Here is a 16,359-nt window from a genome sequence, read left to right on the forward strand (position 1 = left end):
CTAGACACAGCTACAGCCCTGTCTCCCAGCAGCGCACATTCCGCAAAAGCGACCCCCCCAGCGATCAACCGGACTTCTTTGCAAAGCTGATGGTGACAGAGAATTACCAAACGGATTACTGTGTGCATTGTCCCACTGTCACACTACCATGTGCAGAGGGTGCTGTGCGATATTGCCATCACTGTTAATCTTTCGTATAACCAACAGAGGGCGCTGTGTGATATTGCCATCACTGTTAATCTTTCGTATAACCAACAGAGGGCGCTGTGTGATATTGCAGTCACTGTTATTCTTTCATATAACCAACAGATGGCGCTGTGTGATATTGCAGTCACTGTTAATCTTTCATATAACCAACAGAGGGCACTGTGTGATATTGCAGTCACTGTTATTCTTCCATATAACCAACAGATGGCGCTGTGTGATATTGCAGTCACTGTTATTCTTTCATATAACCAACAGAGGGTGCTGTGTGATATTGCAGTCACTGTTATTCTTTAATATAACCAACAGAGGGCGCTGTGTGATATTGCAGTCACTGTTATTCTTTCATATAACCAACAGAGGGCGCACTGTTATTCTTTCATATAACCAACAGAGGGCGCACTGTTATTCTTTCATACAACCAACAGATGGCGCTGTGTGATATTGCAGTCACTGTTATTCTTTCATATAACCAACAGATGGCGCTGTGTGATATTGCAGTCATTGTTATTTTTTCATATAACCAACAGAGGGCGCACTGTTATTCTTTCATATAACCAACAGAGGGCATTGTGGGATATTGCAGTCTCTCCCCAAGTGAACTGTTGGTATAGGAATGATTAAAAGTGACTGCAATCTCAGCTACTCGTGTCGGGTACTGCTGACCCGAGTATAAGCCGAGGTAGACTTTTTCAGCACATTTTGGATGCTGAAAAACTCGGCTTATACTCGGGTATATACGGTACCATAACCTTAAACAAAATGCTAAAACTATGTTGCTCTGTGCTGAAATCACATGGCCAACATCACTTTTTAGTATATAAATAGAAAAAAAAAATATGGGTTTAGAGTGTGGCTCTATAAAAAAAATAAAAGCAAGTGTTAATCTGTTATTTAGGAGTCAGAACCAACAGAACCAGCTTGGTAAAGGTGATGTAACTACAGGTATAGGATCCGTTATCCGGAAACCAGTTATCCAGAAAGCTTCGAATTACGGAAAGGCCGTCTTCCATAGACTCCATTTTATCAAAATAATCCAAGTGTTAAAAAATGATTTACTTGTTCTCTGTAATAATAAAACAGTACCTTGTACTTGATCCCAAATAAGATATAATTAATCCTTATTGGAAATAGAACCAGCCTATTGGGTTTATTTAATGTTTACATGATTTTCTCGTAGACTTAAATTATGAAGATCCAAATTATGGAAAGATCTGTTATCCGGAAAACCCCAGGTCCCGACCATTCTGGATAATAGGTCCCATACCTGTACAATATTTAACAAAGGGAATACAGGTATGGATCCGTTATCCAGAAACCCACTATGCAGAAGATAGTCATCTTCCATAAACCATTTTAATAAAACAATCTGTTGTGGGAAGGCTATCAGAGTTTGTCAAGGGATGACATTGAAGATTATATTGTGGAGAATGTCATTAAAACTAGTAATCAGTACTGCTTTATTAAGGCTAGATCAGGTCATGACAATTGTAATAGCTTCTTATAATGAGGTAAATCGGAACCTGGACAGTGGGGTTTCAGTAGATGTAGTCTAGATTGTAATTTGGAGCAACATAACAGTGTGCATGGTTTCCCTGAGACACAGGAATTGCAGAGAGGGTTTGTTGTTTGAATACTTTTATTGGCAGGCTTTTGTGTATTTTTCTCACAAGCAGTTAAGCAGGTTTTCTGATGGATGTGTGTCTTATTTCAACCTCACCTACTAAGAATGTTACACAACCTAATAGTCTGCTTTCTCCTCATCTACAAATAAGCACAACGAGGGGTAATCATCACCATGACAGCCTGGCTTGAAGACTATCTGGCAATGTACTACGACTGTTACTACTGCTCTATAAAGTAGTGTTAACATAAGAACCCTAAATAAATAATAATAATTACAAGTGTTATTTTTGCCTGGAAACAACATGTAATCTAATCATTAGAAGTTGTCACTTCTTATATAAACTTGTTACATTACAAGTCTATGCTGCAGATTGTTGAGGACTCAATAAGAATTCAAGCTATACTGCATATAGTGAGAACAACCCAGAACATATAGTAAATGTGCAAGTAGTTGAACTACTCGGGAATAATGTCATATCATTTAATGTTTGTTGCAGAAAGCAAATATACACTGGGACAGCAAAGACACTACATTTCAGGGAAGAACAATTTAGTGCCTTATGTTGGGTTTTGCGCTAAAAAGATCAGAGATAGTGGTCATTTAAAATTATATTAAAATTGTTACTGTCCTCAATTTATTCCCTTAAAAAGAAATGTAAGAGCATTAAGGACCATCCTATTTGCTTAATTCAGAAGTAATGAAGTTAATAGGAATGAAGAAGAGCTTTTATAATACACAAAAGCCATGAATATCTTGTAAATTATATCCTTATAAACGGTGAGTTCTGATGTCATCAGTTATAAACGGTGAGTTGTGATGTCACTTCTGTCACGTGACTCCCTAAACCTTGTGTATTATAATAAATAAAGTACCCCCAGTTGCAAAATATGAGGATATTAGAAGTTACCTCGGAGTTCCATATATATATATGTGTGTATATAATAGAGTAATCAGTTTCTAAGACATACTCAAAATGGGGCACAGATGGTTTAGCTCAATCAAGTCAGTGGTTGACATGGGATATGGTACATAAAGGTTTACTCAAGGCACCAAGGCCTGATGGAATATATCCTCTAAATTAGTTTTAGCCAGGCCTCTTTCGGGCATGGTCACTCACTTTTATCAGGCATGGTACCAACGGATTGGAGGAAATCAGATGTAATTCCAACATTTAAAAGTGGATTGCGATCTCAACCTGCCAATTATAGGGCCGCAAGATAGATATCTTTGGTGGGCAAGATATTTGTTGTTTTTTTTTTTTAATAGCTCATCTTCAAAATTAAAGTTGTGATGGTAATATAAATAATAACTAGCACTGATTTATTAAGGATAGATCATGTCAGATATGGCCTTCGTAATGCTGTTCGTACATGGATAGGAAACTGGTGAAACGGTTGTCCCACATGCTCCTGTATTTGGTCCTTTTTTTTATTTAAATTTTTTTTTAAAGGGCATGTAAAGGCAAAAAAATAAAATCCAATTTTTACTTTCTTTAATGAAAAATAAACCTCTCTCTAATATACCTTAATTAAAAAATGTGTACCGTTTTTATAAGGAACCTGTATGCAGTGAAATTCCCCCTTCATTTACTGCTGAGGATAGGAATTGTCAGACGGTCCCTAACTGCTCTGCAAGGAACAATCATACTTAACAGCAGGGGGGGGGGCCCCGCCTTACTTCCCAGCCATGCAGAACTCCAAGCAGCTTTGTTTGTTTTCCTGTAGAGCAGTCAGTGACTGTGTAGAGATTTGTTTTGGATTTTATTTTTGCCTTTACGGTTTCCAACTCCAGCTGCAGGGACAAAGATCATGGAGCCAGATTTAAACAGATTGGGATTCTATTTGGAGGATTATTTTGCTTCAACCACGGGTTCTGCAGAGTTGGAGAAAGTTTGTATTAAACAATACTAAAACTATAAAATCATGACAACACAGGACCCAGTGCAGTCTGCCTATTCTGATTATTAATCAGTCTTGCTGTATCGGCTTCTGGCAGATATTATTTGACTTGTGCCGTTTTGATAATTTAGGACGTTCCCTAAGTAGACAAGACCACACTATGCATGTGCACAGTCTTGGTCTTGCAAAGATGTTTATCAAAGTTACAAGATGGTGACCCCCTGTGGCCAAATTGAAAGCATAAATCATTTGTTTGATTAGGCTTGTGGTGCAGTAAGTTCATGTTTATGTTTAGTATACAAAATACAGCATTTCTAGCCATATTCTATTTTAGACTTCCCCTTAAACTTGTTCATTTTTGACTTAGGGGAAGGTATTGTAATTAAAGTATCATTGCCTGCATTTCTGAAGCAAATGCACTAGTTATAACAGTGGTGGGCAACAGAATATTTTAATTACTTTAAATAACTAATTTTTTCTAAATGAAATAGGAGCAAACAACCCTTGTACTCAATTTTTCATGGCTTCATGTGGGGAAAAAAGAAACAAAAATGATATTAAAAGCTATTCAGAAGAGTGCAAGGTGCAAGACCTAAATAAGAAGTTTATCAGGACAGATCTTAAACCTTTGAATACAGAATATAGTAAGGGGTGATATGAAAGAAAATTATCAAGCTGTACGGTAGAGAACAGATAAGCAACAAAAAACTATCTAGCACAGTGCTGTCCAACTTGGCCCGTGACCTCCCCTTGTGTGGCCCCCCACATGAAGTTCTGCCTGCTGTAACTGCTTATCTTGTGATGTCGCAACGCTACCTTAAATTAAACCTCTCTAAAACTGAAATGGTTCACTTTCCTCCAACTAACACCAGTAACATCCCGGAAGTATCCATCATAGTTAACAATTCCACTATCACCACCTCTCCCCAGTCATTCACTCCTCATATCCAGTCACTTATTAAATCATGTCACTTCCACCTAAGGAACATATCCAAAATACGATCATTTATCACCCAAGATGCTGCCAAAATCTTATTCACTCTCTCATCATATCATGTCTAGACTACTGTAACTCTCTTTTAATTGGCCTTCCCCTCCAGAGACTGTCACCTCTCCAGTCCATACATGAACACTGCTGCAAGGCTCATACACAGTGGCGTAACTAGATATTACTGGGCCCCACAGCAAATTATTTTTCAGGCCCCCAAAATGTTTAGAGGTTGACTTGTTTCTCAAATATTTATTGAAATTGTATATGAATTAGGGCCTCATGGGACCCCTATACCTCCTGGGCCACCCTGCAGCCGCAGGGTCTGCTTCCTCTATAGTTACGCCCCTGCTCATACACCTCAGCAACCGCTCCTCCTCTGCCTCGCCATTCTGTCAATCCCTACACTAGCTTCCGTTACCTTTCAGAATCAAATTAATGACACTGACTTTCAAAGCACTTCATAACTCTGCCCCACCCTACATCTCTGAACTCATCTCTATATACTCACCCAACCGCTTACTACGCTCCTCTACTCAACTCATCTCTCATTACCTCCTCACATTCAAGAGTTTGCAAGGGCTGCACCCCTCCTCTGGAACTCTCTCCCACGGTCTGTCCGACTTTCTCCCAACCTTTCTGCTTTCAAGAAATCTCTTAAAATGCACTTCTTTCGAGAAGCCTACCCTCACTCTGCTTAACTACCAAACGCAACACCACACAGTACCACATTTCTCACCCACTTAATTAGATCTTGCCCACTCCCACACCTTGTGTATTACTCCCTTCCCTTTAGAGTGTATGCCTATGCATAGGGCCTTCCTCACCTTTTTGTACCTGTATTGATTGTGATGTATGTAACTCCATATGTTCTATGTATATAATTCATGTGATTTAGTTGTATAATCACATTTACTCTACAGTGCTACACAATATGTTGGCGCTATATAAATACATGTTAATAATAAATAATAATAAATTTAAAAGGTATCACTACAGAGATTAACTGACCCCTTCATTGTTTATGCCTCAAATTCAGTAAACTCCTGCACTGTTCACAAATGTAATCCCCCTGCATTGTTCACACTTGTAACACCTCTGTTCACATCCCTAAAGTTCTATCCACAGACTGACCGTGCCCACATTGTTTACCTAACAAGCAAATCTTTAAAATACATCTATAATTTTAATAACAATAAATCTATATCTAGTCAGTTTATGAGACACACTACAGCAATGCAACAAACTTTTGCATACAAATCCACAGAGTTTTTGCCACTGAAATGAATGGCTTGCTACCTTTATTGCGTCTGTTGCATCACAAAAGTCTACTTCACTTTTACACACATTAAAAGGTGCATCAGACAATTTTTTTTAAAAAGTACTCACAGTTTCCTTAATGAGGTCAGATATCAGCTCATAATCAAGTCCTGCAGCTCCTTGATCAGGAAGATCGCCAGGGCGTAACTCCGTTGGTCCTTGTGCTTGTTTTGGCAGGTCATTTGCTGTATGAGTACCTTGCCCTGCTTCTTGTGTATCTGGAGGATGGGCAATTGGAGGGGATAATGGTCCAGGAATTCCGTCCTCCGCTGGCTGTGTCCTGAGAAAAGCTGGCCCTAGGAAGTCATCTTGAACATCTTTATTCCTTACTGAAGGATTTTTCTGCAGTGATGCATGGCAATTTCTACTTAACCCTTCCTGAAGAACAGAGTGACGAAATGGGTGTTCAGAAAGCGAGTTCTTAAGAACAGATGGCAACACAACACCAGGCACCAGTTCAACATGTTTACCCACAGACCTGTGAGTAATAGTCTCATTATTTACAGAAGGCCCCGAAGAATCAGATTTTGTAGCAGTTAAATGGAGATCCTGATCCTGGTCTGGAACTCTGTTATTCAAAAGGGTTCTACCCACATGATGTCGCTCTCCTTTAGATTCAGCCTTCTCATTATTTCTAGAAAGCTGGCTATGTAGACTCTTCCTGCACAAAGGCCGACGACTTCCACTAACAGATGGGTCCCCGCTGTGCCATGCAGCCGCTGGTCGAATGAGGCCAGGACGAGTGTGTTTTTGTTGTCTGTCCTAAAGCAAAGTGAACATTTTATTAAATTTATTTATTATACATCCATCATTTGTGTATTTTTACAGTTACAGCTCACAAGTGATATTGGCACATCGCCATCAATTATAGGAACATGTTGGTGATCACTTGAAATCAAGTACAGGATGTTTTCTTTTGCCAAAAATGCCCTTAACCAGCCCCCAGTCCATTACTACTTAGCCCTACTAGCACTCTAAACTGGGCAGGAGTACCTTCTATAGGTATGAGAACAGTTTACATTTGTTCTTCACCTTATGGAATGATTGCACTCCCCCATTCCAGTGGGATAGTCCAAAGCTGCTCTTAACACACTTTGCTCCTTCAGACTCGGGGGGGGGGGCAGTTCAGGGGCAATTTTGTCAACAGTCAGGATTCATCACAAGTAATAGTAATGACAGCAGGCATCACATTTTTATTTATTTATTACATTTTTTATAAATCACATTTTTTTTTAACTTTCCTTTTTATTAAGCAAATGTACAGTGTATTACATAAAAAGTAGAATGAACAGTTGTACATATTACTTATGACTAAGATTTTCATTCATCCTGGTCATGGCATATCTAGTATAGGTAAATCTAAAAAAAAACAAAAAAAAACCTGGACTTGCTGAATAATCACTGAAGACGTTTCACTACTCATCCGAGCAGCTTCTTCAGTTCAACTGAAGGTGTGGGAAGTTCTCGTCATATAAACTCTTCCACTAATCCAATCACAATGGCACATTGTAAAGGTGGCCATACACGGGACGATAAAAGCTGCCGACTGACTGTGTCGGCAGCTTATTGGCCCCGTGTATGGGGGCCCCCGACGGGCTTCCCCGATCGAGATCTGGCCGAAAGTCGGGCAGATCTCGATCGGATGGGTTTATAAATCCCGTCGGATCGGGGCCGCATCTGTTCGTTGATGCGGTCCCGCGATCCGACCACCCGTTTGCCGAATGCTAGGATCCGATCGTTGGGCCCTAGGGCCCACGATCGGATCTGCCCGATAATGCCCACCTCAAGGTGGGCAAATCGGAGGGAGATCCGCTCGTTTGGCGACATCGCCAAACGAGCGGATCTATCCATGTATGGCCACCTTTACTCTTCAAAGATGTGACATCTGAAGAAATTCACAGAGGTGTAGATTCTGTGTAGTTACTGTGATAGGATTATCCAATGTGTCATGCAACTCCTAGAAACAGGTGTTACTTGTGAGAGTTGCATGAATGTATGTGTGAAGTGTTCTGAAACCACCGGGGTACAGAAGTTAGAACAGCATTGTATGTAGCAGACAGGTGGTGTCGAAGGCCCCCGCCTCTGTTCAGGGATGGTTTCTCCACCTTGACATGAATGGCCTCTTTCACACCTAATTCAAACCAGCGTTCTTCTTTAGCCAAGATTTGGACCTTGCTATCTTCAAAGGAGTGTCCCTTGTCTTTTAGGTGTAGAAAAACAGCCGAGTTTTGCCCTGTAGAGTTCACCCTCCTATGCGGAGCCATTCGCTTGGAGAGCAGTTGTTTTGTCTTCCCAATATATAGATCTGTGCACTCCTCGCTACACTGGACTCCGTATACAGGGACGTGGTGTTTGTTGAAAATCCTCCGGAGTTTCTCTGACACTCCAACTACATATGGGATGACTATGTTTTGCCTACTATGTGTCTCCGGGCGGTTATTTCTATTGGTGTTCCTGTTGGGCATGGTTACTGCGGTTTTGACAAATGCCCAGCCTGGGTAGCCACGCACTTTCAAAGATGTTTTTGCCCTTTGTCTTTAGACTCTGTATCAGTTGCCACACATTCCGCCCTGTGGTGTTCTAATGACACCCAGTTCCAGCGGATGGTGGGAATCAAACAACAGATATTGATCCGTATGAGTGGGTTTTGTGTATACTTCCGTCTTCAAGTTACCCCCCTCTTGGATGCATATCAAACAGTCCAAAAAGGCAAGTTTGTTCTCGTGGACATCTTCCCTTGTGAACTTGATGTACTTGTACACTGAGTTATTGTGTTCAGTAAAGGCCGCCACTTCATTGGATCTGATTTTAACCCAAGTGTCACATATCTGAACCAGTGACTTAGTGTAGTTCCCTGGAAAGTAAGTAAGGCCCTCCTTTCCACTTCCTCCATGTACAAGTTTGCTACAATGGGAGAGACTGGAGAACCCATTGCACAGCCATGTTTCTGTCTATAAAAAAGGTTCTTGTACTTTAAGTATGTGGTGTTAAGTCACAAATCTAGCAACAAGCATACCTGGTTGGGACTGAGCTTCGTTCTGCTGCTGACGGTGTTATCTTGTTGCAGTCGATTTCTTACAGTCTCAATTGCCTCTGTAGTAGGTATACATGTGAACATGAAGTGACATCATATGATACCATTGTTTCTTCTGCCTCTAGTGTAACTCCGTGAATCTTGGTTACAAACTCTTTGGCATTCTGGATATGATGCACTGTATTGCCTACCAATGGGGCTAAGCCGTTAGGCCAAGAATTTTGCAATGCTGTATGTCACTGAATTTATGCTGCGGACAATGGGTCTTAGTGGGCTCCTTCTGCTGGCAGGATAGTGATGTTCGGGTTCTTACTCAGAGAACTGAGCACTCTCCTCTCTTGTGTGGTAAGGTTAGAGGGAGGTGTTCTGGCACTTGACAAAGCAGCTGACACTTTTAGCTGGAGTTGTTCTGCTTCTTTTCAAGTGATTATTTTTCATAGCAGATTCTGTGGCTGTGATGATTTCAACTACTGGGATGTGTTGTGGTGTCACTGCATAGTTTAACCCTTTGGCTAGCACGTCCAGTGTCGGACTGGGACACCAGGGGCCCACCCAAAAACCTTAGACCAGGGGCCCACCCTCAGTACTATTATTCTTCCTCTCCTCACTCAACCTCTATTCTCCTAGTCTCTATTCTTTACATACTATAATGTATTTTTCCATCAATTTAGCCTCTTTGTTCTCATAGAAATAGGGAATGGCCATGAAATAGGCCAAAAGTTTAGCAGCATGAGGGCCCACTGACACCTGGGCCTACCGGGAGTTTTCCTGGTATCGGTTGGTTGGTGGGCCAGTCCGACACTGAGCAAGTCCTTTTCAGGCTGAGTTAGTACCCTGACAGGTTCCTAAATCACGTGTCTTTGGTGTTCTTTGGTGTCTCGTCTTTCTGCCTCCAGGTTAGTTCTTCAGTCCTTTTCCAACTGCTGCTTCGTGACAGTAATGTAGTGAATTTGCTTATTTGTCGCTCCTTACTCTTAATGTGTTGGACAATTTGTGCATGTTCAACAAACACAACCACCCTTTACAGAGTTCCATCAGGCAGTTCTTTTGCCAGACTCAGTTTCAGATGTTCAACGTTCTGCTTAAGGGCATCAATGGTAAAGTTGATCTGTCTGACCGATTCATTTAGTAGATGTTTTTGGGCTTTTTGTTGGCTCTGTGACTTTTTACAGTGGAACCCAGGCGTAGGCTACAAGGGTGAGTCCCTGATGTCTGCATCTGAGATTAAAGCGTAGATGGTTTCTATAGTCCGCCACTTTTCTTGCTGTTCTTTCATATTCCCGAACCAGTTTTAGAGTATTCTCTCCAAAATGAATGGCAATATGACTATGAAAAGACAAGGGAAACTCCTTTGAAAATAGCAAGGTCCAAATCTTGGATAAATAAGACCGCTGGTTTGAATGAGGCGTGAAAGAGGTGATTCATGTCAAGGTGAAGAAACCATCCCTGAACAGAGGCGGGGACCTGTCTGATACATACAATATTGTTCCAACATCTGTACCCCGGTGGTTTCAGAACACTTCACACATCCATTGATGTAACTCTCACAAGTAACACTGTTTCTAGGAGTTGCATGACACATTGGATAATCCTATCACAGTAACTACACAGAATCAACACCTCTGTGAATTTCTTCAGATGTCACTTCTTTGAAGAGTTACAATGTGCCATTGTGATTGGATTAGTGGAAGAGTTTTTATGACGAGAACTTCTCATACCAGCCAGTTGAACTGAAGAAGCTGCTCGGATGAGTAGTGAAACGTCTTCATTGATTACTCCGCAAGGCCAGTTGTTTTTAGATTTACCTATACATATTCCTTACCATTTCAAAAAGAACCTTGTTGTATATAGTTACATGAAAATATAATAAAGCTATTTTAAAACAAAGAAATGATTGTGGTGTCCCTTTGTTCCGCCTTTCATACTAAAAAGGGTATGTCAGATTGAGGTCTATCAATCTAAGTTCCCCCTGGGTTGCTATCTGTAGTCCTCTTCCCCCCCCATCACTCCTCACTGTCCTCTCTTGTGCAATTATGTGGCGTTTTATGTTATTCTATTGTGTGCCTGGCCTGCAGAATTGTGCTTTGGTTAGCATGTTCTCACTTAGGAGTCATCTCCAGTCCAGAGTTCCCAGACTTTTTTAAAGTTCTCCGGACAACCCCTTTTATGTATGTAAGCTTATACAAAGGAATAGCTTTCTCAACAAGTTGTTCCCAGAATTGCAAAGAAGGTCCTCGCCTTAAGTATAGATATCCGGGTGCAGTGCGCCCTTCTGTGAGATATGTCTTCTGTCTGATTTTATATCAACACCAAGGGGTCCATGGGAAGTTTGATTTCCATTTTGATATGGATTTGTTCTATCACTTTCCCCCAGAATGAGTGTATAATTGGGCAGTTCCATATCATGTGTATAAAGTTTGCTAAAGCATGTCAACATCTAGGACATTCTAGAGTCGAGTCAGGGTTAAGTTTATTTTGCCTTTGAGAAGTAAGGTATAATCTATGCAGGTAATTTAATTGTGTCATTTTGTCCTTACTGCTAATGACCCCCTCAAATGTTGTATCAAGAATGTTTTCCCATAGCTCCTCTGTAATCTGCGGGATATCTTGTTGCCATTCGGCTCTCAGCTTTCTGAGTGGGGTGCTGCCTGCCTGTACTAATTTTGCATAGAAATATGACAAAGGTATTTTTAGCTCTGTTGTAGGTATTCCCGGCTCCAGCCCTCTCGATAAAGTGTCTATGGGTAATTTCCCAAATTGGGCTTCCCAAGCATGCCTTAGCTGCAAGTAGCGAAAAAACATGTGATTGGGAAGTGCAAACGTTTGTTTAGAAATTGATATGATAATAGCTTGCCATCCTCTGTGACATCAGCTATGTACATGATATTGTACCTTGCTCACTTGTGGGTCCGGTATGCTACGTAAATGTTTTAATTGTGGGTTACCCCACAGTGGGGTGTAGTTTGAGCTGTGTTGTAGTGGTTTTGGCAAGAACTGGAGAGTTGTTTGCCAAGCCTTTACCGTGGCTTTCATTAGTGGAGAGCATTGTTTAGTGTAGGAGTGCACATACTTTACTAATGTGAGGTCTACTATTCGAGAGGTTATCCCATTATGATCTGCATCCATAAAAGCATTGTTAGCATTCTGTTCCATGGAAACTATTACTTTTATATTGATTTATGAGAGAATTTATATTGCTATATTTCACAAACAACTATTTATTATGTAACCTTAACCTAATAAATATCTGAATGAAAAGCATGAAACAGGAGGGTGATTTAGACAAGCGGTTTGTTGACAGTGTCTTGAGTTCTACTGATCACCAGCTAAAGGTCTGGTAGTTCTAGATATATCTTTTGGGTACCCCTGGTTTAGTGTATGTTGTGCCTCGATATAGATTTTTAAGCTCCTCCAGGGATCCCAATACCTGAGCTTCTAAAAGTGTTGATGCATTAGTTACATTTGGTGTTGTCCATTGTCGTGCCACCGTTATTTGTGATGCCAGGTAGTATAGAAAGAGGTTTGGTGCTGCCAGACCTCCCAGATTTGTCGGTAGTTGTAAAGTGTGCAGTGCGAGCCTAGGGAATTTGCCATTCCAGAGGAATGAGAGCATGAGACTTTTTAGTTTTGTAAAGGTTTCTTTTGGTATTCCATCTGGGCTTGCCGAAATATATGTTAGTTTTGGAAAGATCACCATTTTTAACAGATTAATACGTCCCATGAGGGATAAGGGAAGTTAGCGCAAGCTTCCATTTTCTGTTCTATGAATCTGAGGACCAGGTATATATTAAGTTCTAGAAATCTGTTTAAGTCCTTATGAATCCATATTCCTAGGTATTTGAAGGTCTCTACCCATTTTAGGCCTTGTTGATGTGAGGGGGAATTTGGTGGAAGGGGATCAATTGGGAAAAGTACTGATTTGGACCAGTTAATTTTAAGTCATGAGTAGTTTCTATGCGTATTAATCACCTTTATGGCCAGTGGCAGGGCCCGATCTGAGTTAGCTAGGTACAGGAGTGTATCATCTGCATACATAGAGATCATCTTTTTTTTGGACCTATTTTCAACCCATCCTCCCTCAGGGAGTACTTAATGCGGTTCTCCATGGGCTCCATAGCAATTGCAAACAGCAGTGGTGATAGATGGCACCCCTGCCTTTGCCTGGTCATGTGCTTTCAGAAAGAGCCAGCACTTTAGGATGGAACTGCTTTCTGACAGGCTGTTATTTCTCCTACTCAATGTTACTGAATGTGTATTAGTGGGACCTGGATTTTACTATTGAGTGTTGTTCTTAGATCTACCAGGCCGCTGTTATCTTGTGTTAGGGAGTTGTTATCTGGTTACCTTTCCATTGTTCTGTTAGGCTGCTGGGGGGAAAAGAGGTGATATCACTCCAACTTGGCAGTACAGCAGTAAAGAGTGACTGAAGGTTATCAGAGCACAAGTCACATAACTGGGGGCAGCTGGGAAACAGACAATGGGGTGTTAGAGTGAAGTTAGAGATCACCACAGTCCGCTAGAGTGAAATAACGCCTCTCTGCATTCATTTCTATTGGATTTTTAAAGGCGTATTTATCGAACGGTGAAAGTTCAACCATTTGGTAAATACGCCTTTAAAAATCCCATAGAAATTAATTGAGAGGGGCGGTAATTAACATTAGTGGACTGTGGCGACATCTAACTTCATTCTTTGATAAATATACCCCAATATGTCTAGCCTCATGTCAGATTTTAAAATGAAATATAAAAAAAATCTGTTTGCTCTTTTGAGAAACGGATTTCAGTGCAGAATTCTGCTGGAGCAGCACTACTAACTGATGCTTTTTGAAAAAACAAAAACATTTTTCCCATGACAGTATCCCTTTAAGTCTACCATAAAAACACTCCAACAGGTCCTGTTTAAGAGGTAAACATTTAGTGCAGTTCCTGGGGTTTTTTGGGTCTCCATTTCTGTGCAACACTTGCATCTATTTTAGTTGGTACAATAAGGTACATTTGTGGTTAATGCAGGCCTTCAGATTTTTTTGTTAACTTCAACATTAGGCAGAAAATAGAGTCTAAATGGCACACTCAAGGGTTTTGTATATGGAGCAAAGAAGTAATATTTGTTGGTTAGTTTAGACTTTTTTTTTTTTAAAGGAATTTGACAGTTTTGCGAACTGTGACACCCAGGTTCAATTCCAAAATCTTCAGTTGAATTGCTACAGCTTCATATGCACCCATACAGTTTTTTAAATGTATTTGTAACTACAACATGCCAATGAGGAAGTGCAAGACGTCACGAAACGCGTCAATTGTGGGGGTTACAACATCCATGTAATGTACGGACGGTTTTAATGGATATTTAATAAACAGAGTTTTATTGCTGGACCACCGTGTGCTCCATACCAATTGCCTTCGTTGCTGTCCAGTTCGTCCAATTCCGGGGACATTATCTTCATGCAGCAATGGTGTTTGTCTGGATGCACGGGACTTTGTCTGGGGTGAGTGCTCGTATGTTATGTCTACTATATGCCAATTTAAAATACCTACATTCTATACCTACCTCTAAAATAACAACATCATCTTCTTCCTCTTCCTCATAGTCCTGTGCTGGCTTGCAAAGGACAAAAGACAGATCATCATCTGAGTCATCAGATATAGTGACTGGTGCATCATTCCTGTGCGTATCCCAGTCTGCAGGAATAAAATAAACGAGGCACTATAAACAGACAATCTAACATGAAAAATACCTTATTAATCACAGATCTTCATTGTAGGCTACCCATGTATTTTATAAATATTTTGCTGCTATTATGTCACTAGCTGAAGTGTATAAAATAGATATCATACAGCAGCCACTTGCATTACAAATAACTCCAAAGATACTAGCAACTACCCAATTACGAGTGTAAACAATTGCAATTAGCACTTCAATGAACAAAGAAACCGGTTGATGTGGAGCCAAATTATGAAAGGAGTTAGCAGCCTATGGAGATCAACAGTAACTGCAAACTGGGATTCTCAGAAGACTTTTACTATACTTCAAATTTACTTGAGTTGCTTTTTATGATTGATTAATTTCATGTTGTTTTTTGTCAGTATTCAAGTATCATAACTATCACTTAAACACGAAAGGCGTAAGGCTGCCTCTACTGTTGGTACAGTACTTCAAAAAATCTACTGGAATTTTACATTTCCACCTTAAGAACTGCTCATTAAGTGTTTGTCCATACACATGCAGACCTTAAGTTTTGTTTACAACATACTAAAAGTTAATCAGTGGTAAACTACCCCTTTAAAGTCATTACTTGGAACCTGTCAACAAAGTGGCAGATTCAGTATTGATAAAGGCAGGTTATCCAACAAGAATTTAAAAATGAATTAAGACCTAGGGGTGCTTGTGGATAATAAAAACAATTAGCTAATTTGTTTAAGTGCACTCAAACACATAAAAAAATACACAAAAAAATACCGAACACACAAGGAATGGGTGTCCTAAATAGTGTCCAAAATAGTCTGATGCTTTTATATAATTACTGGCACGCAAAGCTATAAGACAAATACAAGTAATGACAAGCAAAGAAGAATTCGAAATGACATAAAATGACAACATTCTATTAGATAATTCAAATAAAAAAGGGGATTACACAGTATAAACAGGTCTCAAAATATGTGTGCTATAAGTATAAACACTGGGCAATAAAACACTTTTCCTGCAAAATGAGCATATTAATTTTAAATGTTTACCTTTTAACGGTTTTAATTAAGAAATATGTTTTTTTCTGGTTGCCTTCCTAAACAGGGTACATTGTAAAACTGAAAGTAAAGTCACCTTCTACTTCAACAAAACAAATCTCCAATTGCTAAGAAGCTCTCTGTATAAACAACACCTGCCCATCCCCTACAGCCTATTGGGGGGAGCTCATTATACAGAGACTCCTTATTGGACTGCTGACTTGTTTTGAATGTACTCAGATTATTCTGTAGTGCAGATAATTGAGCTGCTGGTTTGAACAAATGGAACTATAGAATGTATCCATTCACGTGCACAGTCATTCAATAACTTTTTGTGAGGCCTATAGGAAATTGGTCATATAAGACATGACATACCTTTTCCTCTATGATATAAAGGATTTATTCCAGCCATCTCATCCCGTTCCTCCATCTTTCGCCAGCTTAAAGCACAGTGAGTGCTGACAAACAATAACCTCAGCCAGTGAGACCTGAATCAAGAAAAGAGGGGGAAATTTTGTCTTTGTTAAAAAGGACAACAGTTTCATAGTTAATATGGTATGAAAGAGTTCAA

The 16,359-nt window shown here is 40.1% G+C and overlaps 1 protein-coding gene across 3 annotated transcripts in view; it reads right to left on the bottom strand.

The window, feature by feature from the left end:
- Window positions 1-16,359, bottom strand: part of rnf216.L (ring finger protein 216 L homeolog) — a 78,974-nt gene that overhangs the window by 58,591 nt on the left and 4,024 nt on the right. For all 3 annotated transcript variants that reach the window (XM_018233923.2, NM_001114820.1, XM_018233924.2), the window contains 3 exon segments: window positions 16,164-16,276; window positions 14,617-14,747; window positions 6,107-6,799 (listed from right to left, as the gene is read on the bottom strand). In XM_018233923.2, coding sequence (XP_018089412.1) covers window positions 6,107-6,799; window positions 14,617-14,747; window positions 16,164-16,218 — 879 coding nt within the window. In that variant the 5' untranslated portion in view covers window positions 16,219-16,276.

Source organism: Xenopus laevis, chromosome 9_10L (genome assembly GCF_017654675.1).
Source record: "Xenopus laevis strain J_2021 chromosome 9_10L, Xenopus_laevis_v10.1, whole genome shotgun sequence".
NCBI classification, from domain to species: Eukaryota; Metazoa; Chordata; class Amphibia; order Anura; family Pipidae; genus Xenopus; species Xenopus laevis.